Source organism: Anneissia japonica, unplaced genomic scaffold, assembly GCF_011630105.1.
Source record: "Anneissia japonica isolate Jap-2015-1 unplaced genomic scaffold, ASM1163010v1 scaffold288230_len64629_cov158, whole genome shotgun sequence".
Taxonomy (NCBI): Eukaryota; Metazoa; Echinodermata; class Crinoidea; order Comatulida; family Comatulidae; genus Anneissia; species Anneissia japonica.
The window spans coordinates 22,686-46,454 of NW_022701929.1; the positions used below are offsets into that span (position 1 = coordinate 22,686).

At 34.1% G+C, this 23,769-nt stretch overlaps 1 protein-coding gene across 7 annotated transcripts in view; it reads left to right on the top strand.

The window, feature by feature from the left end:
- Positions 1-838: 838 nt before the first annotated feature.
- The window catches only part of LOC117103757, a 36,259-nt gene continuing 13,328 nt past the window's right edge, over positions 839-23,769 (top strand). For 5 of the 7 annotated variants that reach the window (XM_033244367.1, XM_033244371.1, XM_033244374.1 and 2 more), the window contains exons 1-10: positions 839-1,231; positions 3,634-3,741; positions 16,062-16,759; positions 16,935-17,009; positions 17,221-17,322; positions 18,364-18,466; positions 19,133-19,237; positions 20,395-20,490; positions 22,298-22,399; positions 22,824-22,915. In XM_033244367.1, coding sequence (XP_033100258.1) covers positions 16,223-16,759; positions 16,935-17,009; positions 17,221-17,322; positions 18,364-18,466; positions 19,133-19,237; positions 20,395-20,490; positions 22,298-22,399; positions 22,824-22,915 — 1,212 coding nt within the window. In that variant the 5' untranslated portion in view covers positions 839-1,231; positions 3,634-3,741; positions 16,062-16,222. The remainder of the gene's footprint in view (positions 1,232-3,633; positions 3,742-16,061; positions 16,760-16,934; positions 17,010-17,220; positions 17,323-18,363; positions 18,467-19,132; positions 19,238-20,394; positions 20,491-22,297; positions 22,400-22,823; positions 22,916-23,769) is intronic. The other 2 variants (XM_033244372.1, XM_033244368.1) reach the window with 2 other exon arrangements.

A 23,769-nucleotide genomic window follows, 5' to 3' on the forward strand; every position in this document is an offset into this window, starting at 1 on the left:
CAAATACAATACTATCCGGACAATAATGAAGTACTGTGGATTGTCTTATCCTTGATGAATGTACTAAGCATTATAGCCTCTAGTACAATGTCACTACAGATAACTCCATGCAATTCAAAGTCATCGGTTTATGCTTACTTGTCTCCATCCCGTTGGGGTTATGTTACCTTTGTAACAACGCGTATGCATAATTGTAAAGGATAGATTATTAACCAACCGGAAGCAAATCGTTTGTCAATATTGATATAGGCCTATCACTAAAATGTGACTGATTACTATTAGAAAAGGAGGTATAAAAATAAGAGTTGGTATTATAGTAAATAACCAATTAACACTAGTATAGTAACCTGCGATAAGCATCTTGCCATCAAATGGTTCATTTTAAAGCTGAAAAAAAAAAATAAATTCCATTATTTTAAATTACCTGATTTGTATTTTTTAATTCTGACTTGGTAGTTACATTTTAAATTAAATTTGAACGTGAAAAGAAGTAAATTTAACTGACGTTACCTGCCTAAATAACCTAACCTAACTTTCTTGTATTTATTTGCATAGTAGTTGGCTAGTAATCAGTGGGTTTTGGTAATATCTCTAAATCAGCAAAAAATGTTTATCCATCTCAGGTTGGTATAACCTATTTGATCATTTTGACTGAGTCATGAATTGGCCTATTTGAGTCTCGAAAGAAAAAGAAGTCCATCTTGAAAAGAAGCCCATCCTAAAAACCAAAAGGTTTTACGATATTTATTTTTATCTTTTTTAAAGGAATTTTGAAAACTGTTTGTCGCCATCTGTTGGCGAAAAAGTAACTTGTAAATTTTTAAACACTGACCGGGGGGTACTCTTGCTCGTGTTTTGGCAGTGATTTATCAGCTGTACACGTGAGTTGAGTTAAACGTCTGACGCGGTGTAGGCTATAACTGTTTTCATTGATTTTGTTGGGCAAGAAATACCACAAAGTTGCGAATGATTCCAAACTTGCTTGCTGCATGACATCACACTATACCACTAAGCTGTGCTCATCTGTACTGTTTTCCTATCTATACAACGGCTGCGGTTTTAAGGTGTATTGTCTTGGCCTCTTTTCACAGCAGCGCTCTCTGTTTTGAATTCACTGTGGCTGAAAAGCGAGACCATCTCCCCATTCTAGTGTATCCACAAGTCCTAGTAGGGGGCCTATGCCTATAGGCTATAGCACCATGATAAACGACTTTGGGCCTAGCCTAGGAAGGTAGGTATCATACCGTATGTTGCAATGAGGCTAGCCTAGGCTGGGGTTAGGGTCATGTGTGTGTGTGTGTAAATCAGGTGGAGGTCCATGATGGCTACTCTACCACAAGGTGGGGGTGGGGGGGCCCTATTAGCAGGTAGGCCTATAGCACACTATTTTAAAAATGTGTTTTTATTTTGTAGCCAAATGATGCAGCTTGGTGAGCGAAACTCGAAATGGCAAGAATTTTTTAAAACGGACTACAGGTTCTTAAAGCCCCATTCCCGGCAAAATTTCAATTTTCAAAAAAAATATAATTTTTGTATAATGTTATATAAAGATTTATAAATATAATACGGAATTGCTAGTTTAACTGAATTTAGACATTCCTAAGAATGGAAAAAATGTAAAATAAGACTGAAATTTGATTTTTTGTGTTCCACACAAAAAATAAATGCGGATGAATTTTCATGTTTGATTTTGCGACAGGTCGTGAGAAGAAATATCGTAGGCGCCGAAAACATTAGCCTATAGGGTGTTCACAGGCAAATATATGGGTGATTCCATGTCAAATCAACCAGTTTCAGAACAAATCCCCAGGTGACCCCCTCAGATTTTAATGAAATTTGGTCAGAATGATGATATGTTGCTCATATGAACACATGCAAAATTTGAAAGTCATACTCCATGTCGTTTTTGAGATATGGCCGTTTGAAATTTGCTGGACTTAGTCATTTTACGCACTCGCGAATCGCGAAAAGTGACATTTTGAATAATTTCGGATTTCAGAATGCCATATTTCGGCCTACGGACAAGACAAAGAGCTCATGGGCCTGATTAAGGGCACGCAACTAAAAACAAAATGCAGTTCATGTATATGTCTCTCGATTCGGAGGACCTGTGAGATACAGTAGAAAGTTAATGTAGAAGTAGCGAAATGCCATCTGGATGCCTAGCAAATGTGAGTAAACTACCTGCATACTGAAGCCATACACCAGCAAAACCGATAAGGAAGCAGACTCGATTATGTATTGAGGCCAGAATGCAACACTGCCCTCCTAGCTTAATAATAGCGAGCTTTCGATCCATGACGGTAGACAGGAGAGGATGGTAAAATGGTACAAAAATGTATCTGCGCATGTGTGTAAGTTCAGTACTCTCCGTCTCGTTCAAATCCAGAACGGTCTTCTCTCGATTTAACGTTCGGTCTAAAATATGATGGGAAGCGATGCACTGGGAACCAGGGAATGTTTAAGTTGCGTGTAATGCATGACAGACGAAGCCTAGGCCTTTCAGCTTTCTGTGCAAGCAGCCTCTCCTTACCTAAAATAACTGTTACACTCGTCGTCATTGTATCCGTTTAAATCAAATAGGGCATAGTTTTTGTACTGGAAATCTGGATTAGTGACATATTTTGTCATATAAAAACATAAATTCTGCATCATCAAGAAAGCCATATAAATACTCATTTTCAATGTTTTCACGGAGTACGCGTAAATTCGGCATTCTCAGTTCCTTAGATCGCATACCAGGCTAGGTTAAGAAAAAGTTTGCAAAAAAGTTTTCATTTGACGTCAACTTAAGGTTAGTGTACGAGCCACCGTCGTGCAGCGAGTAGAATGATCGAAAATGTTTTCACAACAGGACGGGAGGCGTTCGTGACGGTCAGGTAGCTCTCCGTAGGGAATCGAAAGCTCACTAATAATAGAATCAGACATTTATTTCTACTTTCTCAAATTTACTGTATAATTGGAGAACATAATTTTTTTTGAGATGCCGTTTTCAAAGGTTGTTAAATAGTTTGATTTTTCCATTTTAGAGACACAAAATATCAAGGGACCATACTTAATTGCCATTATATTAAAAACAACATTGAAGATTGACACATAAAAATCTATAAGAATTTGGGGTTTTATAAAAATTAGACATTTTTTGTTATTTTCAAAGTTACGGTATGGCCCTCCAAAATGCTCCAAATTCAGTCTAGAAAAAATGGAATATGCAGAAACGTACTAGATTACTACTGTCCTCTATGGTACTACAAGTGATTAAATTTAAGAATATTTACATTGGATTGAACATGAAAGTTGCATATTGTTATCACAGGTCGGCAAAGTGTGGCCCTCGGGCCACATGCGGCTTGAAAATTACTTATTTTGTACGGCCCAACACCAATCATCCATAAGAGATGTTAAAACTGAGCATAAAGTGGTATCTAAGCAACTGTGCATAAAGGAGCACACTGGAAACATCAGAACTAGCTGTGGCCCTCAGTGTTGAATAAAAAATTATTGAACATTATTATGCCCACCCATGTTTGTACATGATTCATTGTGTATTTAAATAACTTTTTTTATTTCTTTTCATGTACAGATGTTCTTTAGTCTATTTTAAGTTGCAATTTATTATTTAATGTTTTCCAGCCAGGACACCACCTTTCCATGCATCTCCGTTTAATGTGTTTCCATCTTGGATTATCCTCATTCCTCTTGCTGGCTTCTCTAATTGGTTTTTCACTTCACCGCATCAATGTAAGTATCATTTAATTGTAAGCATTCTAGATCCTTTAAAGTCATAAATCAGCAGTCATCTGCAGTTGCTGCTGTCTTCTCTCCTTGAGAACGTAAGTATCATCGTTCAATAAGTTCAATTTTAGTGTCTAATGCCCCCAGGTGGGGGGGGAATAGACACTATGTTATCATCTGGCAGTAGTAAGAAGTTGAAAGTGCATACATAAGAAATAGAAATGATGTAATATAGAGCGCCTTCGGTGTTAGTTTCCTACTTGGATAACGCGCATGCGTAACCCTGTTTACGTCTCTGATCGATCCATTTCGCTAAGCAATTGTAGCTAGAATATTAATAGGAATGATAGAATTTTCAATGATTCTAAGCCTGATAAACTATAGAATTGCGAAGGTTTTGAGTATTTCGATAAACAGCTTGTGCACTTCTTCAGATGAACTGTGTGCACGAAAGCTAGTTTACTGTCAAAAATAAAAGTAGTCTTCAAAGTACTAAACGATTTTTGAGTTTCATTTGTTATCATATCAGACTAGTACGGCACATCTATTTTTTGTTTTAAAAGAGAACTAGCAAAATGATTTTTTGTCCTACAGGAGATTTTTGATATGCCATTAATAATAGAACCAACCTTAAAATCGTTTTTTGTTAATTGGTTATTAAGTTATAGGCCATTATATACGATTTTACTGTGACGTCACTGGCGAAAAAAGTAACAAAAGATCGTGTAAATAGCGCCGCGTATGGTATCTGCCGCGTGCGATCTTTGCGTGCGATCTTTGCGTGCATGCTGTAACCATGGTTGTTGTAACTTGCATATCAAGTCATAGGCCTATAACTGCATCAGTGGTTGTCAACAGAAGAATTACAGCTATGGTTACAGCATGCACGCAAAGATCGTACGCGGCGGATACCCTACGATGTTATATTTACACGATCTTTTGTTACCTTTTTCGCCAGTGACGTCAGGATTAAATTGTATTCAATGGCCTATAACTCCAAAAGAAATTGCCAAAAAGCAATTTTAAGGTTGATTATATTATTAATGGAATATCAAAATTCCCCTCTAGAACTAAAAATCAGTTTGCTAGTTCTCTTTTAATACAGTTAGAAATATTGTTTGGTTCTAATTTATTTTCATTTTCAGTCTTGTTTTCTTGTATCTCTGTATATATGTACTTTTGTCATTAAACTTACATACACGTTTCCTAGTATCTGTACATTTCTAGAGAACAGAAAATAGGCCTATATATCCACATACCTTGGTCAACACAAGCAGACCGCGATTCAGTCTCATATTTGAAGCATTTGCAAAATCTGTAATTATTCGTCCATTGGATGGACTGGGCATTCCGTGGCATTTGGAATGTAGCCCTTGCTGAGTCATAATATTTACTGTAGATGCGGGTTCTGAGCTGTCATATTGCTGCTGTTGCTCCCATAGTTGCGCATCGTGGCAATGGTTCAACAAGCCTGTCGGCATTTCGTTTTTCGACAACATTCCTATCAAGAAAATATTCAATAAAAATATTATTTAATCAAAAACCTTGCTTTTGATTTAAAAAAAATAATTTTGATTTTACATATTGTATAAAATATTGCAAAATGTAACAAAATTTATTAGTTTGTTACATTGATAAGAATCTACTTAGTAATACAGTAGTATTATATAAAAACATTTCAATGACCTTTAATAAAATCCAAATATCACTGACCACTGTGTATATAATTATTCATGCATCCAAGTGCGTTTACCAAATGTTTTTTTTAACAACTATAACGCAATTTTCATGAGACATTCTTGTAAAAATAGTTACATTATTTTAGCATTTAAGTGTTTTATTGCTACAGTATTGTTTATTTTCACATCATCTCTGTCTATTAAATACCAGTCCAATTACTTTAAAACCATTAGTCTGACACAAAGATGGGCAGTTAGTCACTATACTTAAAGCTCTTAAAAACGATTACAGTATATAAAAAAACATTATGTAAGAGATACAATTACACTATCTGCTCTCTCATGTTATTAAAACAACAAACCCCATAATCTTACTTGGTGTTATAAACTTGCGAAGAGCAGCTTCAGTTGTATGTTGAGGAAATCGTACTTCTGCTTCCTCCCAAGTTAGCATTTTTGTGGTCTTTAGGAATTTTCTTTTAATATCCTTTAGTAGTTTTGTATTTCGTGCATCCTGCTCGGCTTCTTTTATAGTCCGATTACCGTCTGTTACAGATGTTAAGACAGTGAAACGACATCTGACAGACCTTGCAGGTTCATGAAAAACTAAATATGGAACTTATGTGTAAATTGTATTTGAAAAACAAAGTTCTTGTTATTATATATACTTTTTCTACTAATAGGTTCCACTAGATCAAATTTTGATTGTAGACCTATTTTGTTTTCTGACTCATTTGCTTCTCAGGAATATTTACACTATTGCATTAATAGTCTTGAGTGCTTATGTACTTACCGACTGTTTCAATTGCTTCCCTGGTTTGGTATTTTTAACTAAGCCATTACGGTACATATGGAAAAGTTCTTTAAGTTTTGCATAGCAGCGGTCACTGTATAATGCCACCTGAAATGTCGGCTCCATAGACGATATTACCTGTAACAAAATAAATGATGCAGGTAATAATAATAATAATAATAATAATAATAATAATATCTTTAAAGAATATAATAATCGTAAAAATCACAATAATAAAATATAAAAATAACGATGATTATGATAATGAAGATGACGTTAATAATAACAATACCTTCTTCTCAAAACTACTCTTGCCAATGGCCTCGGCGCACATCTTCTATTCCTCATTCTCTTTTTCTTTTCTCTTTCTACTTTCCTGGCCTCTTTTTCAGCTAGTTCACGTTTTTTTTTCTCCTGCTTTTTAACTTTTCAAATCACCTCGCGTTGCGATCACCTGTCTTCACCATAACAACAACAAAGATGGCGCCACCCTCGCTCGTGCTCAACTATAATAGTTCTCCAAAGAAAGCAAATTTTCGGTGACTGCTCAATTTCTTTATTGTAATATGTTAACAACTAATATAGTTATTATTATAGAAATTTAATTAAGTGAATGATGGTCTATTATGAATTATGCCAGTCATCTTCAGTTGAACTATATCTAGGACTTGATTCAGTCGTAGTTAAAACTTTGACTATGTTGTTTGTGAATACATTTGAAATTGAAGTTTCAACTAGCACTAAATGAAGTTCTTGTTTGAAATTCGACTAAAGTTTGTTTTAAGAATATTTTTTATTGTGTAATGTTTTATTCAAAAATTGAATACATTCTTCACAGGAAGAAAAGAGCTAAAACAACCTGATGACAATTATTATTTTTTTTAAATTTATATATTTTTTTTCCTCAACCCAGTGGCAGGGTAGCAATTAACGCTCTCTCCAAATTTAGAAGGGCCGAAGCGTCAAAGGAGACCAAATCCCCTACAACTCACTCACATTGTAGTAGGTGTTCGCGCTGGAGGTTCTCCGCGGAACCACATAATCTACACCTGCAGTCGCAGTTGAAATCAGAAACTTCTCAACTGATCGTGCCACACAATGTAAGAGACAAATTGCAGTTTTCAAAGTTGGTATTAATGGAACAATTGAGGTCGGATGCTCCCTTTCAATTTTGAAATCCAAACCTAGACGAGTTTTCAACTTTGGGTGTACATCTATCTTTGTATCCTTGTGCCTCTTTTTATAGATGCACCAACCATCAGTAGAGTTTGGGGCTAAATCACTGTCACCATCATCTAAAACTTTTTCGAGAAACATTTCATCACCTGCTAGTCATGATGTGGCTTACTCCTAACAAAATGATCTATCCACGAAGTAGATTTATAACCCAAATTGAGCTCTAGGTTTTGCCTGGAATCAGTTTCATAAAAAACAGATATGGGAAAGATACCTTTAGGTGTTTGATATAATTTATCATATAATGCAGCCTCATTATTTAATATGCTTAAAGCTACATATGTACTGGGACGACCACCCAGCTCCCTACCATCGCCATAAATTCTCCAACTTATTTTGTTATCTAGCCAATAATAAAGAAACGTGTTAACTTCATGCAGCCTAGATGGGTCTATCTTCCATCCAGAAAACGTTCTTGTAGGCAATAAAATTGATTTGAATTCTGAAAAATAAATTGCCTTTTGAGCTCTTTCTTTTGTTCTTTCTTAAAGCTTCCACTAACCTGGTACCTGAAAGATTTTCTTCAAAATGGATCACATCTTCAACCGAAAGAGGAATACCCTGTATTTCTTGGAGCATATTGCATGCATTTCTTTTTTTTGACGATTTTGCTGAGGATAGCAAGGTTTTGATGTCGTCTATGTCTAAACAGCCCTTTCTCTTAACTGGCTGAATTAAAGTAGTCATTGCTTCCAGCATCTTATCTTTGTTTTCATTGGTGCAGCACTGTCTTAATTTCTGCTTTGTGGTTTCCTTCCTCATGTATTTCTTTCCTGGACCAAGTGTTTTACTGTCATTGTATACAGCACTCCTTTTCAAAAAGCCCTGTAGAAATATATCTTTGAGATCTTTTTTTAAAGTTGTAAACTCTCTCTTTGATTTTTACTGTTCAGAATTTCAAGTAAAGCATTATAACTTATAAACTTCCACTTCTTTGAATTTGGATAAAGCACAAAAGGCTCTTCTCGCAAAAACCCACTATTGGCTAATTTCTTGTCCACGTAAACAAATCCCTTTTTATCTAAATGTTTTTTCAGACCGGCCAAGTTTAATATTGGTCTGCATTCTAAAAATAGCTCTCCATTAATAATAGAATACTTAATCTGCACAGACCTTATCACTAACTCGCCACTTTGGTGTGATTGGTCACTTGAAGCAGGTCGTTTGTATAGTCCATTGTGTTGATTGGCGGGCACACCATCGGGTCCACCAGGACTTGAAGTAGGTCGACTGTACGGTCCGCTGTTTTGATTATTGTGCACACCATCTGGCCCACTGGGACTTGAAACTGGTCGTGGCCCATTCTGTTGACAGTGATGTTTGGTGAGAAGTTCTAGTAGTAAATGCATTGCAGTTGACGGCACTAGTAAATGACCTGTACAGTAGGAGTGGATGTTTGGTTTCAGACAAACCATCTAAGACTACGAAACCACCTATATACTTTACTATAGTAAAAAAATTACCAGGTCTCATTAAGAGTGAAGCTGTTAAACTATAATTAAAACCTTTGATACAAATATTCTCCTCAATCGTTAATGGTGGGTGTTGTAAGTTTCTAGAATTTGTCAGTGGAACTTCCATGCAGATAAAATTTGGTAAACGTACCACTGGTGAACTATGAGTGCTGCATTCTTTCTTGCATCTCCTCCTTAAACGTCTAGCTGCAAGAGAAATCTCATTTGAGATAGCACAACTAATGTTTCCATTCGCTGCCAAATTACTGTCAAAAGACAAAATGAATTGGTGCATATCTGAGGAGCGATTACAATTTAGGCATCTGGTGGCAGATAATGTTTGACCACCTAACTCAGTTGTCATAGCAAACAGCCCTGCTATTGCTTCATCTTCACCTTTTCCTCTGGGATGGTATGCATTCCCTAAATTTGCCTCACCTATGGTAATACGAGGACAATAGACCACTATAGCTCAAAACGAGGTCTAATGACCTCTTGTAAGGTCGTTAATAAACGACATAAAACGACCAATCGATCATTTTTGGTCTTATCACAAACACAAACCACATGTTGATTGTAAACACTGTTATCTTATTCGTATAATTAGTATCATTGCATGTATTACGTAACACTAACTGGAACGAATATTCAACGGAGTGACCGATAAACTATCGTTGATACTTGACTATAAATTTATCGGCGACTTGCGGGAGTGTGCTGCTGCTGCTAAGCCGTATGTTCAATAAAGAGGAACAAACAGTTGCAACGATTACCGTAGGTCTACGGTAGTTCATAGTAATACACCACTTTTCATTCTACTGCGTGAATGGGACTGGCATAGTAAATAATCTAAGAAGTGACCCAAAACAAATCAAAGTAATCAGTTGTTCATATAATATTTGAGTATTATTGGAAATCATTTAATTACCTGTGTTTTTTTCATACGGCTTAAGTTACTGTAAATATGCTGAATTATTCCCAAAACGTTTCCAAGAACAATTTCCCATGGCTCTCTTTGTAGATTCCTCTACTTTGTGTGGCAGGAATGTTATTACCTAGATGTGTGCGTAATGCTATTCAAAGAACTGAATTGTTTTTGTGTTCGCTCAGCAGCCTAGCACAAAGCGGCGGCCTGTGTACAGTTAGATGTGCTATAGCTAGGCTACTCTGCACGTGGTAAATACTGGAGACAGAGGCGGGGATGGTGGTTGGCCTGTCAACAAGCGAGAGAAAAAAAAACACTTCTTATTGACTAATTTTGGCATTTAATGAAGGATTAATCATTTTTTTTTTTGGAAATCCGATGGGGAAATTCGTGTATCAAAAACGGAATGGTCCATTGATGTCTCAAATATAGCATAAAATACATGATCCAAGTATTGATACAATAACTTGTAGTGATTCAATATTTCGACATTAATTATATTATCACTCGAGTATTTGTACAGTATTTATACTATCAGGCCTGTATATCCTGATAAGTGTTTGGTCTAGCCATGTTCTGTAGTGGTCATCAATCAGCATCTAGATGTGTATAAGAGACAGTTAATAATAGAATACTTAATCTGCACAGACCTTATCACTAACTCGCCACTTTGGTGTGATTGGTCACTTGAAGCAGGTCGTTTGTATAGTCCATTGTGTTGATTGGCGGGCACACCATCGGGTCCACCAGGACTTGAAGCAGGTCGACTGTACGGTCCGCTGTTTTGATTATTGTGCACACCATCTGGCCCACTGGGACTTGAAACTGGTCGTGGCCCATTCTGTTGACAGTGATGTTTGGTGAGAAGTTCTAGTAGCAAATGCATTGCAGTTGACGGCACTAGTAAATGACCTGTACAGTAGGAGTGGATGTTTGGTTTCAGACAAACCATCTAAGACTACGAAACCACCTATATACCTGTCTCTTATACACATCTAGATGTGTATAAGAGACAGCAACAAAGATGGCGCCACCCTCGCTCGTGCTCAACTATAATAGTTCTCCAAAGAAAGCAAATTTTCGGTGACTGCTCAATTTCTTTATTGTAATATGTTAACAACTAATATAGTTATTATTATAGAAATTTAATTAAGTGAATGATGGTCTATTATGAATTATGCCAGTCATCTTCAGTTGAACTATATCTAGGACTTGATTCAGTCGTAGTTAAAACTTACTTAATCTCAATGACGGAAGCTACAAACCCTACATAAAAGAGAATAACAAGCCGCGCTATGTCAACTGCAAGAGCAATCATCCACCATCAATAGTAAAAAACATACCAGAAGGCATAAACAAAAGGCCGTCCAATATTTCTTCCAGCAAAGCAGCATTCGACGAAACCAAGAAACCATACCAGGAAGCTCTCTTTGAAAGCGGATTTAACTATGAACTGAAATATAACCCATTCAAAATATAAAATATAAACCCAAGTGCTTCCAACCCGACCATATTCTTAGAAAATTATTTAATAGGAACACTATTAAAATAAGTTACAGTTGCATGCCAAACATTGGCTCTATAATATCTGCTCACAACAAATAGGTATTAAGTAATGATGCACAATTGGATACAAATCAATGCAATTGCCGTAATGAATGCCCCCCTTATCTGGTAAATGCCTAACCAGTGGTGTAGTGTACCAGGCTACTATCACAAGGGATGACAACAATAATGTTAAGACATGTTGGGCTTACCGAAAATTCTTTTAAAAGTAGATATAATGGACATAACCAGTTCATTTCGTAATGCCAAATATAGAAAAAAAAGTATTTATTTGATTTTTCACCATATTCGGTCCATTTCGCCTTTGATCTCATTATCGACCCATCTATACGTATTTTCCTAATATTTTCAAGATCTTTTTGTTTTTCATTATATTGGGCTATATCGTAGTCGTTTGGATTTTTATTAAGTTTTTCGGATAGAAATTCTATTTCGCGTTCAATGTTTTTTTCGTGGGCATAGTTTAGGCGTTTTTTACGAGCTGCGTATTGAATTGTTGCTGATCTTATTTCCATCAACAGAGTCTCGAAATAGAGTTGATCATTAACAGTGAAATAAATATCTTTTGAATTAATTAAATTTAAGTTTTTAAGGTTGTATTTTTAAGGTTACTGCATATTGAACTATTATATTGGTTATAACAGATTTAATTAGTTCAACATACTCTATATCTCTAAGGCAGGAATTATTAAATTTCCAATATCTTTTGCCACGTTCGGTCACCCTAAAATTTAATTCTATAGTGACAATTGAATGATCTGCTCTATAACTTGGTAAGATTTCGCAATTTTCAACTTTTGTCAATAGTTCAGAAAATAGTTTTTAAAAAAAAATCTAGACAGGCTTGTTTCTTAACATTTTTTAGTCTCCAAGAATACCTTCTCTCTAATGGATGAAAAATACGCCATGGATCGACTAAATTTCCTGTTTCGCACCAGTCCGTAACTACCGCACGGGCTCTAGGATTGTTTATGTTAACGTAGTTACTACAGTCTAATTTGGGGTTTAGGGTAAGATTCCAATCACCACAAAAAATTGAAAAAGCGTTGTCGAATGTTTCGACCATTTCTAGCGTTTTTAAGAAAAATTCTGGAGAGTCTGTGTTTGGGCCATATATATTAACTAAACTAATTCTTATACCTTCCAGATCTACATCAAGGACAAGAATATTTCCATTATCGTCTTTTAAGTTTCCATGTACTGTATAAGTTAAATTATTGTTGAAAAGGATTGCGACCCCGCGACTGTTGCCTTTATAGGAGTTAAAGTAACATTGTGAACCCCACTCATTTCTTATGGCGTCTTCCATATCGGATGTCCAGTGAACGTCTTGTAAGCAATAAATTGAACATTGTTTGCTTTTTAAGTAGTGAAATACGTCAAGCCTTTTGAATTTATCACCCAATCCTCTACAATTATAGGATATTATTTTAATATTTTCTTGAGTCATTTACACAATTTAAATACATAAAAAACTTGCTGTATATGAAAACCTTATATACAACTAACATGAAATTCTTTGTCGCATTTTCTTTAACATTAATAAATAGTAAATTTGTTTTCCTTAACATAAGTAAATTCGTTTTCCTCTAATTGATATCCATACGTAATTTGGCTAACATAAGTTTGGGTATCATTTGCAAAAGTATTATAAATATATAAATTTGAATTAAAGTTGTATTTCGCTAAATTTTGGGAACTATCACAGATAAAATCATAACAATAGGATTTATCGAATTGGCAGACACGGTTAAACTTTAAAAACTGAGTTATAGAGCAATGGTCAACCAAAATACCCTTTGCATAATGGCTAAATCTTAAAGTAAATTGCCTTTTAGAATATTTGAGAAAAAGTAATTTGTCATTTACAATGTACCGGTACAGTATAATAATGTCCCTAAACATAAGTGTATGAAGGACAAGATGGTTTTTTCCTTTTAATGAAATTGCTACTTGGATGTCAACATTTAAGTTAAGCTTTGAGTGAAAGTACGATTAAATATAATATAATATACAGTAGAACCTCGACTTTACATACCGTATTGGACCAGAAGGGGTATGTAAAAAAAGAGGATTTGTAAAATCGAGTTTAGTTATTGTCCTATTTACTTTATAATTCTATTATAATACAGATTTGTAATACATTTTGAACTTATATTGGTTAATTTTAACATATTTTACATTAGATTTAGTTAAACTTTGCTAAATTCTTAATATAGGTCTATAACATTTTTAGTGGATTTAGGTGTATGTAAAATTGAGGGTTCATAAAATTGAGGTTTGTAAAATCGAGGTTCCATTGTATAATAATTCAAGTGGATATTTCAGAACCGGAAAAAAAAGAAAATTAAGAGAAAAAAAGTAAATCTTGCATCACGATATGAAAATTATGTACAAATTTTGGTTACGTTAGATTAGTCTTATCAGCTTCTCATTTTTGTGCTTGACTTAAACCTGTCCGTTTCGTACCACGTCATCAACGGACAAACGAGTATACTTCCCATTTTCAAGTTTTGTAATCAGAGTCGCTGGGACAGACCAAGGGATTTTCGCAAATTTCCCCTCGCTTCTTAATCGTTTTTTCTCTTTGTTTAATTTTTTTCTTTCCTCTCTTACTATTTTGGACACGTCATTTGATAAAAAAAATACTTTTTCCTTTAAATTTTTTTTCTTTCAGCTTTCCAGATTCTTTTAGTAATAATTCTCGATCTTTATAATTTAAAAGTTTAATTATTATTGGTCTGGGTTTTTTATTTTTCAACTTACGTGTACCAATTCTATGCGCTCTCTCTATCTCCACTTCGTAACCAAATCCTTTATTTACAAATTCTTCCATAAATTGTTTACAATATCTTCCTTCGCTTTCCTCTGGTATTTCATAAAAAATAACGTTGTTTCGTCTTGAGCGATTCTCTAGGTCCTCAACTTTCTTTCTTATGATTTCATAGTTAACATGCTTACCTTCGAGTTCTACTCTATTTTCCATCTGTTGGTACTCACTTGAGTTCACTTTTAAAGACAGTTCATATTTTATATCCTCTATGCCTATGTCCATGTTCTCAACCGTTGTTTCTAAATCTCCGATTCTTTTCCTCAACTCTCTATTTTCTTCCTTTAAGTTTCTAATTTCATTAAGCTGCACAATATTGTTGGCTTCCGCTTTATCAAGTTTTTCTTTCACTTCTTTTATATCACTAATTAATTCCGTTAACATTTTTACAATTTCTGATAAGTTTTTATCCTTATCTTCTACCTGTAGGCCTACTACTATTTCTTCTGCTGAGCTGTCCAGCGACGATAATTGTCTCTGCCGCTTAGCCTTTCCTAGTTTGGACATGCTGTGGTATGAACGCAAGTTGATTGGAAACAAAGGGTCCTTTATGGGAACTGGAATCCACAATATTCAAAACACGTCCATACTTTACGAGAGTCAGTAGCATCCAAGCTGGATATTTGATGATTTGAGCTAGGCAGGTTAAATAACTAATATCATGTAGATAAACGTATTTATTTTTTCTAGCTAGTTTCTCAATAAGTTATATCCATTGCGTGCGAGTCTTTAATAAGGCATTTATTCATGATTTAGGCCTACAATAATCAAAATACGCTTTTGATAATTAACGAAATCTTAAATTCAATAATAATAATAAAAGAGTTTTTTTTTGTTCATACTAGAAACAGTGTGGCTAAATATATTGTTACTGGAATGTTTGACGCCGAAAACACACAAGAAACACTTATTTTTATTATGAAAGAAAATATCAGTATACAGTACAGTATAGCACTTTTAGTTCTTATCTTATATTTATTTTTAGTGAAATAAGCACGTAACTATGGATCTTTTCATCCACAAATTGGCCTTGGCAATAAAATTAAAAATTCGAAGTTGTGTAAAAAAAACTCCAACTAACGTGATTCTTACTGCAAATTCCTTAACAACACGTCGTTATTGCAAAGAATATTCAATAGGCTGTTTTCAAAATTATGCACATGTTATACAAAGTGGTATGTCCTGATCGTATCAATATAAGTGTGGGCGACGCGCCGTTGACGGGTTGATGACACAAGAGGCTAATTTGACATTTTAATAGGCCACCGACGCGTGGTCGACCGTTTTCGCGTGGTAGACTCCACCTCACGCGTCGGGTTATTTCTTGAGGCTCCCTTAAACAGTTAAAAAAAAACCAAATTAAAGTACTTAATACTTCAATTATATTTCATAAATTTATAAAATCTTAGTATTTTTTTATTCTACATTGAACATAGAACTAAATGAGACGCTTGTCTTTGTATTTATATTGAATAAATTTGCCCACAGCTTCTATCTCTACAATTTTATTTAAATTTTTAAAAATTTTTTTGTCTATGATTGAACTTGCAATTTGAAGCTTTGTGTAAACCTAGAAAGGGACAAAATACTGAGGTAAAGACTGTTTTGACTCATTAATTTAATTAAAAATCAGCCAATAGTCAATTATATTTTGTATTTGGCACACCACTCAATATAATTAAAGATACTCTGGCCTTCTAAATACTATTTTTGCTAAACTTTTATGACTAAAATATAGAGAGTAACCTTTTTGTAACAGTGCAAGATGAATGTTGTGTAATAATAATCTGCCATTTTAACCTAGCAGTTTTAAAGTTATCTAATCATTCTGATGTTTTTGTAGGCTGTGGAATGACATGGCATAAACACTGTTTTAAAAAAACAGATTTAAAACGGGTTCAGAACCAACGTGCTGAGACGAGTGAAACGGAATTGGGAACTGAAGAAAAAGATGCCAATGCCGAAGAGGTGGGGTATAATCAATCAAATTCGATACCCTAAAAAATGGGTATAGAAGTTAATACCTCAGTGTCAACAGAGAAAAATGTGATGGTCACTGAGCCAGAATTGACAACGGAGGAAACCAAGGTTCAGAACCAATGTGCTGAGGCGGGTGAAACGGAATTGGGAACTGAAGAAAAAGATGCCAAGGCAGAAAAGGTTGGGGGTGATCAATCAGATTCGATACCCAAAAAAATTGGTATAGAAGTTAATACCGCAGTGTCAACAGAGAAAAATGTGATGGTAACTGAGTTAGGATTGACAACGGAGGAAACCGAGGTTCAGAACCAACGAGCTGAGGCGAGTGAAACAGAATTGGGAACTGAAGAAAAAGATGCCGAGGCGGAAGAGGTGGCGTATAATCAATCAGATTCGATACCAGAATTGACAATGGAGGAAACTGAGGAAGAATTTAATGAACTGAAAATTATAGCTCCCAAAAAGAACCTGCAAATACTGACTGAAAAAAGATCGCTAAAATTTAAAGAGTCAGAAATGACAGCTCATGAAACTGAACAGACAAAAAAAAATGAATTTGAGGTAATATTTGGTATTTTCATGATTTTTTCAATTAATTATTTATATTCATTTTTTTAATCTCTAAAATTATTAATTGTGTGACACTACAAACGAGAATTAAACAAAACAATAATACTATATAGAAATTTGTCTTGTGATTTTGAAATGTTTATGTATTTGAAATTATTGCTTGCAGGGGTTTGATGGTGAAGATGTTTCACTTGAACTTCTTAACTTCAAATTAAAGAGATCATTATCAAAAAATAACCCAGTAAGTAAATAAAGACCTTATATTTCACAACCGTAACTCCAATTGATTCAACATTGATTGATGTTTAATATAATAAGTGCATGTAACATCATTATTATTATTATTATCATTATGTAATCTAAAATCAAATACAGTATGTTGAAGACCATAAAAAAATTAATGCCTTGTTTCAAATTTGAACATGATAGCTATATTTTATTATGACTTACAGAACTTTTCAACTTGTATAGATGTCTTGAATGAAATTTCGACACTGAAATTAACACAGTGTCTTTTAAGAAAGAACAGTGACTTTATGAGGACAATTAAAACAGTGAGTACAAAGAAGGTGTATGCAGAAGAGCTAAATTTGCTTCAAATTATGTTTCTCTGACTGTCTGTTGTTAAAATATGTTCATTAAAATTTGTTTTTGGTCTCAAAACACCACAAAATCCCAAGACAAATGACTGATAATGGCATCAAAATCTGCCAATTTTGATGGTTTTTTACTATATCTTTGCTGTTAGTTAAGCGATTTCTTTTGCTGTATCTATAACTTGAACAAATTATTAACCCTAGTAACATGATTACAATTTATAAATCAAAGTAATTTTTTTAACCAGGAGCTCTCCTGATTTTCGTCAAGGCATTACAGTAGGCTCTTGACTTAAAGTGCTGCAAAAAACTACTTTTGATTACAATATAAACTGCTCTAATTTAGGAATTACTAATCCATTCTCAATGGCATTTTCAGCAACTGATATAGAATAAATAAACCTTTTGTTTAGTCTAAAAATAATTTTATTAACTCAGGTTTGTCAGAATTACTAGTGATACAATGAACAAGAATAGCAGTTCACTTGAAACATCAATTTAGATTAAAGACCCCTGTCTGCAATTCAAAAAAAAAAGTTTTTTCCTTTTTATCATGTATTATTCTTAAAATATACAATTTAACTGGCGAAAACAGTCAGAATTATTCAAAATATATCGGCATTTTAATTTTTCGGTGGAGCCCTAAAATCCCCGAATGCATCACTCATGAAATGATAATCGTATTCCAGGGTTCCTTGTGGACCAGTCGCAGTAGCTAAGCCAGAGCAATCCCTCAGCCTAGGCTAACAATGCACTGACAAGCCAGGTAAGTTTAGCAGATGTGATCAATGGCTAGCTAGCTGTTACGTTGTGCTGCATTAGTTTGCTTATTTTCCAATATGTTATTAACAAAGGATACATACTGTACATGACAGGAAAGTGAAAAATATATTTTTTTTTCAATTTGCAGACAGGGAGTCTTTAAAATCAACTCAAATTATTGTAGATCAAGCAGACACACTCATATGCTGTCTTTACATGTTTTTTTTTTCTCTACAGATTGGAAAATATAAATTGAATGAATCTGTAAGGGAAAAGGCTATTATCTTGTTCAAAAAACTTCAGTCCATTCTTCTATGTAAAGATTCTTTGAATATTGAAGGTATGTGACTAATAGGAAATATGTTTCTCTGTTGAGATAAAAATTTAACAGTTTCAGATATCATTTTTTTCGATGTGAATGAATCTACTAAACTTATACTCCGTTCCTGAGAGTTATTTTCTGAGCTTGTACTGGTAATTTACCCTTAAAAACTAAATTCTGTTTATTGCGTGAAAGGGATGCCTAAGGAGCTTGCATGATAAGCCTCCCCATGGAACCTTTTTTACAACTGACTGTCTATGTAATTGTTTTTTGGAAAATGGAAATTGTCTGGAAGTGCAAAAAATCACCAGGTTTTTATCAGAAAATATGTGCACGAAAGGGAAGACCACCCATGAGTATTTTATTTAGCCTGTGTTTTTTTATTTTCTAATTCTTACCTTTAATAATGCAATTAAGTAATGGATGAAAGTGAACTCCCCCTGGAAAGGATACTAAACTCCTCACACATTTTCTTATGAATCTGCAATATTGCTAAAAAGTTTTGCAAAAAAAAATTAAAAACTCCACAGATGATATATAAAAGATATATAACAAAGAAAAATCTCAAATTGAAAATGTACTAAATAATAGTATTAATTATTAATTAACACTATTTAATTAAATAATTAATTTTTTTTTCCTTAATTCATTTTATCAAATTGAGGAATTTGTTAATTTCCTTAGAAGTGGAAGATGTTATGGATGATATTGATAATGATGTAGATGTTGAAAGCAGTTTAGTTAAAGATTTTAGTAGCAGTGGAGATGACAATGATGATGATGTTAAAGGTAAGGAAGTAATTTTTCTCTTAAGGCAGTACATATTTTTGTAATAAAATTAGCAATACAAAAACTGTTCATTAATGTTTATTATTATAGGACCAAGAATAAATATTGATTGGTTGGTTGATTTTGATTGGAAGTTTTTGTTGTATGTGCATTAATGGTACAGTGGAAAGTTTTATTGTTCATCCACTTGAAATACTATTTCATTCTCCAGGACAATGCTTTTGCTCGGCAAGGATCGCTAATTTTGTAGGCTAAGTTTGGAGAGCAAAGGTGGATTCATTTTTGATAGGGGGAGGGGGGTCAGTGAGTGAAGAGCACTGAAGAGTAAATGAGCCAGGGGGTGGAATCCCCTCCCATGAAAATTTTTTGTAAATTAAGTCTCAATGCATATTACCATAACAATATATATCAGAAATACAGAGCAAAAGAGAAAATCTTATTTCTTTCAACAAATGCTAAAATACAAGTAAGATTTCCTTTCTATTAGAAATCACTTTTGCAGAATAATAATAATAATAATAATAATAATAATAATAATAATAATAATAATAATAATAATAATAATAATACTCAAACATTTATAAAGCGCAAATTCCAGAGTTGATCAAATGCGCTGAGCAGTATTACCTCTGGTCAGTGGATAGCATACAGTGGCATGACAGCACAAAGTGCAACCCTCTCGAGTCCCTACGGAGTATTTCTAGTTGGCAGCTACTTACTTAGCGCACGATCTAGAACAATCAATGCAACATCATCCTACCAGGTACCTACTTATACTCCTGGGTGGAGAGAGGCAAACGTAGATAAAGTGTCTTACCCAAGGACACAAGTGACTTGCACAGCAGCGGACTCGAACCCCCGATCAAGTTAAAGTTTGTACTTATTGTTGGTGGGGGTGGGGGGGGTGCAGTATAAAAGTGGGAACCTGTGTGGTGTATGTATAAAACAGTACTACTATATGTATTGTTGGTTAGTTGGCAAATATAGGGTATGCCAGGTTGTGGGGTTTTTCCAAAAGCAAAATTTTGATATCTGTGCAAAATATATTTTTTTACTAAATTAATGCATGTAGTTTGTAGCACAATGTTTAATATTGAATGCTTGCAAACCTTTTTGAAAACATTACATATATTCATCACAATATTTTTTTTTCTCAGAAGTGGGAGATGTCTTGGAAGATATGGATGTAGAAGTTCAAGGCAATTTAGTCAAGGATGTGAGCAGCAGTGAAGATGACAATGGTAGTGTTGGCGGTAAGGAAGAAATTTTCACATGTTTAAGGAAGTACAATAAACTTTTAGAATACTCAAAAACGATGCAGCTGCAACAGCCATTGAAATCGGATCAGTGATTCCTGAATTAGAGGCGTTTATATTTCAACCAAGAGTAGATTTTTGAGTGCTTCAAATCAATGAACGAAAAATCAGGAGAGTTTGCAGTAAAAAAAAAATTCCAAAAAAGTACTTTGGTTTTATAAATTGTAATCTTAATCATGTTATGGGTTGCTAATTTGTGCACATGTTATCGAAACGGCCAAAGAAATTGGTTTAACAGCTGAGATATAGTAGAAAAACCATCAAAATTAAATGATTTTTATGTTGTTATGAGTTGATTGTCATGGAATTTTGTGGCGTTTTGGGACCATAAACAAATTGTAATATTTTGCAAAATTGTTGGGACCTATGTGGCTTATGTATAAAATATTAGATTACAAGATTGAGGTTATATCTTTTGTATTGTAAAATTTCAGTGTGAGCTACAGGTACCTGGGTATATAGTGTAGAGAAAATTGTGGGGACCTGTATGATGTATGTGTGGAATTTTAGAATATTTTAAGGTTGTGGGGACCTGCGTGGTGTATAAAATATTAGTAAATACAGTGTGTAAGGTGAATGAGGAGTATACAAAATTGTAGTAAAATGCTTTTGTATTATGAAATGTTAGAATCAACACTGTGGCGAGTTCAGTTATATACCATACGAAAGGTTGTGGGGACATGTGTATATATAAATCTTTAGACTGTTGTTGGTGAGTTAAGAAGATGAAGTATAGAAAGTTGTGTGATATTTGAAGTATAAAATTCTAGTTTAACACTGTGTTATTTGAATGAGAGGCATGAATTGTGGGAAATGTCATTTGTATCCATAGAACATGTGCTGGTAAAGGATTATAGATACTGTGTGGACCTACGTGATGGAGCACTATGCATAAAAGATTTTATACTGTTGGTTTTTTGAGAAATATACAATACATAAGACTACAGGACCTGTGTGATGTATCAAATATTTATGGTAACATAAATGATGACTGCTGGAGAAGTTTCTTTTAGAATGTCAGCACTTTCTATGTGTATATACACTGGAGAGAATTGAGAATGAAATAATGTTGTCACTGTGTTGTGTATGTGCAAGATTGTAGTAAATGTCTTATCCAGAGAATGTTATAGCATTGACACTATATGGGAGTTTTAGGAATAAAGAGTATAAAAGATTTTATGGACATATTTGATATCTGCATGGAATTAGTGTCTGTTGGTTAGTTGATAAATGTACAGAGTGTAAGATTGCCAATTATGTGTCTAAGCAACTTTTACAAAACATTTTTCTTTCTTATGATAATGATAATGTTGTCATTTATATAGCGCCAATTTTATTGACCACAGCCTACATCAAAGGCGCTGTGGACTTCATGTTACACATTCAGTAACATTCTTCTTCCCCGAGGGTCTCGGCATGTCCTACTGTTACGATACTGTGTGTAGACAGTAGAGCGCCACTTTCTTCAGTCCACTGAGCTAAGGACTGTAATGTATGTATGTACCAGCACACCGGGTTAACCCTCTACTCGTCTCTAAAGATGTACTGGGTTCTTTTAAGTGCACGTGGGCCATGTCGTACACTGGACTTCGGTTTAAAGTCCTTATCCGAGAATTGATATTTTATAAAACACAATGTTCTATATATTTTAGAATTCTTCTGAACATGTTTGAAAATTTTAACAATATCATGATACATTTGTTATCAATTCATTAAATTCTTGAGAATTTGTTATTATCCCCAGAAGTGGAAGATGTCATGACAAATATGGATTCAGATGTAGATCCTGAAAGTAGTTCAGTTAAGGATGTGAGTAGCAGTGAAGAGTGTAATGATAATGTAGAAGGTAAGAAATTTTAGCGTTTGTATGCATAAAATTAGTATACAGTATGTACTGTACTGTTGGTGAATTTAAGATTGTATGATTATTATAAATTTAGGTTTCAACAGCTACTGGCTCTATAATACAAAGGGTTCACAACCCCATAACAATAATTGCAAATGAAAATAAAATACAACAATTTTTGCATATAAACTTGGGTATTTGGATTAAAAAATAACAGTATGCAAAATTAAATTGATAAAATATTTATTTACAGTATAGAGTATATAGGCATGTGTTATTGGAGTGTATTTACTTTAATGCAAGATTTGGTATTTTAATTACACATTATCATACATTTTACCTTGTATCTCAAAGCAAAAATCCACTATTTTCTTTATACTATGTAATGTAGTTTTTCTGATGGTTTTATGTACTTCATTCACAGGAGAGCATCGAGGCCGACAAAGAAAAAAAAATGAAACAAATTCGAGATATAAAGAAATGATGCAAAAAATTGATTGTAGAGATAGTAGACAGGTATGTTTTTAATTAATTGTTTGTCATTACTCCCTTATATAACTGTGTATAAGTCACAAATTTGATAACGCAAATTTATTGCAATAATTACAGTGTGGCTTATACACCTGACATTAAATTTTTAGCACTAAAAATTCTTTGAGGAAAGCTATTTAAAACGCTCCTTGATATCACTGGAAAAAATGACACGCATAAAACATTGATACTGTATTTAATTTTATTTACATTATAATGCTGTCTAAAAACACTTTGCTGTCTCACTTATTTAAAAGCATTACTTTGACTAAAATGTGTATGACAAATTTTTGCCACGAGAAAACCGCTCTCCTTAAATTATTGAGAGCTTGATTTTTTTAAATGAAGGTCTGATTATTGCTGCAGCTTGTACAAACAACGTACAAAATTATATCAATTTGCTATCGAGAATTACCCCTGCAGCTTCTGCAACCGTGCGGCTTATACACCAGTATATACCGTAGAATGTCTGCTTTTTCTGATCTTCGTTACCCACTGTTAAATTTTTGTAGGATTGCAAAGACACATACAGTACAGTCCTGTGTACATACCGACCCTTAACACATACTTGATGTCATCAACATTATTAAATAAAATTGTTATTGCACGCCTGGCGTATTTTGAGAATATAGAGGGCGTTAGCCCAATAGCTTTTGACCGCATACGGACATGTTTTGGAGTTTGACAACAAAATATGTATAAAAGTTGTTGAAATACTGTTTTAACTCGAAGATAAAGTTGGTTTTACATTTAACAAAGTTTTGAAGTTTACTGTGTCGTGTGTGAGTTCATTGTATAGCCTAACCATTGCTATTGTTGTGAATTTCGAGCAACACACT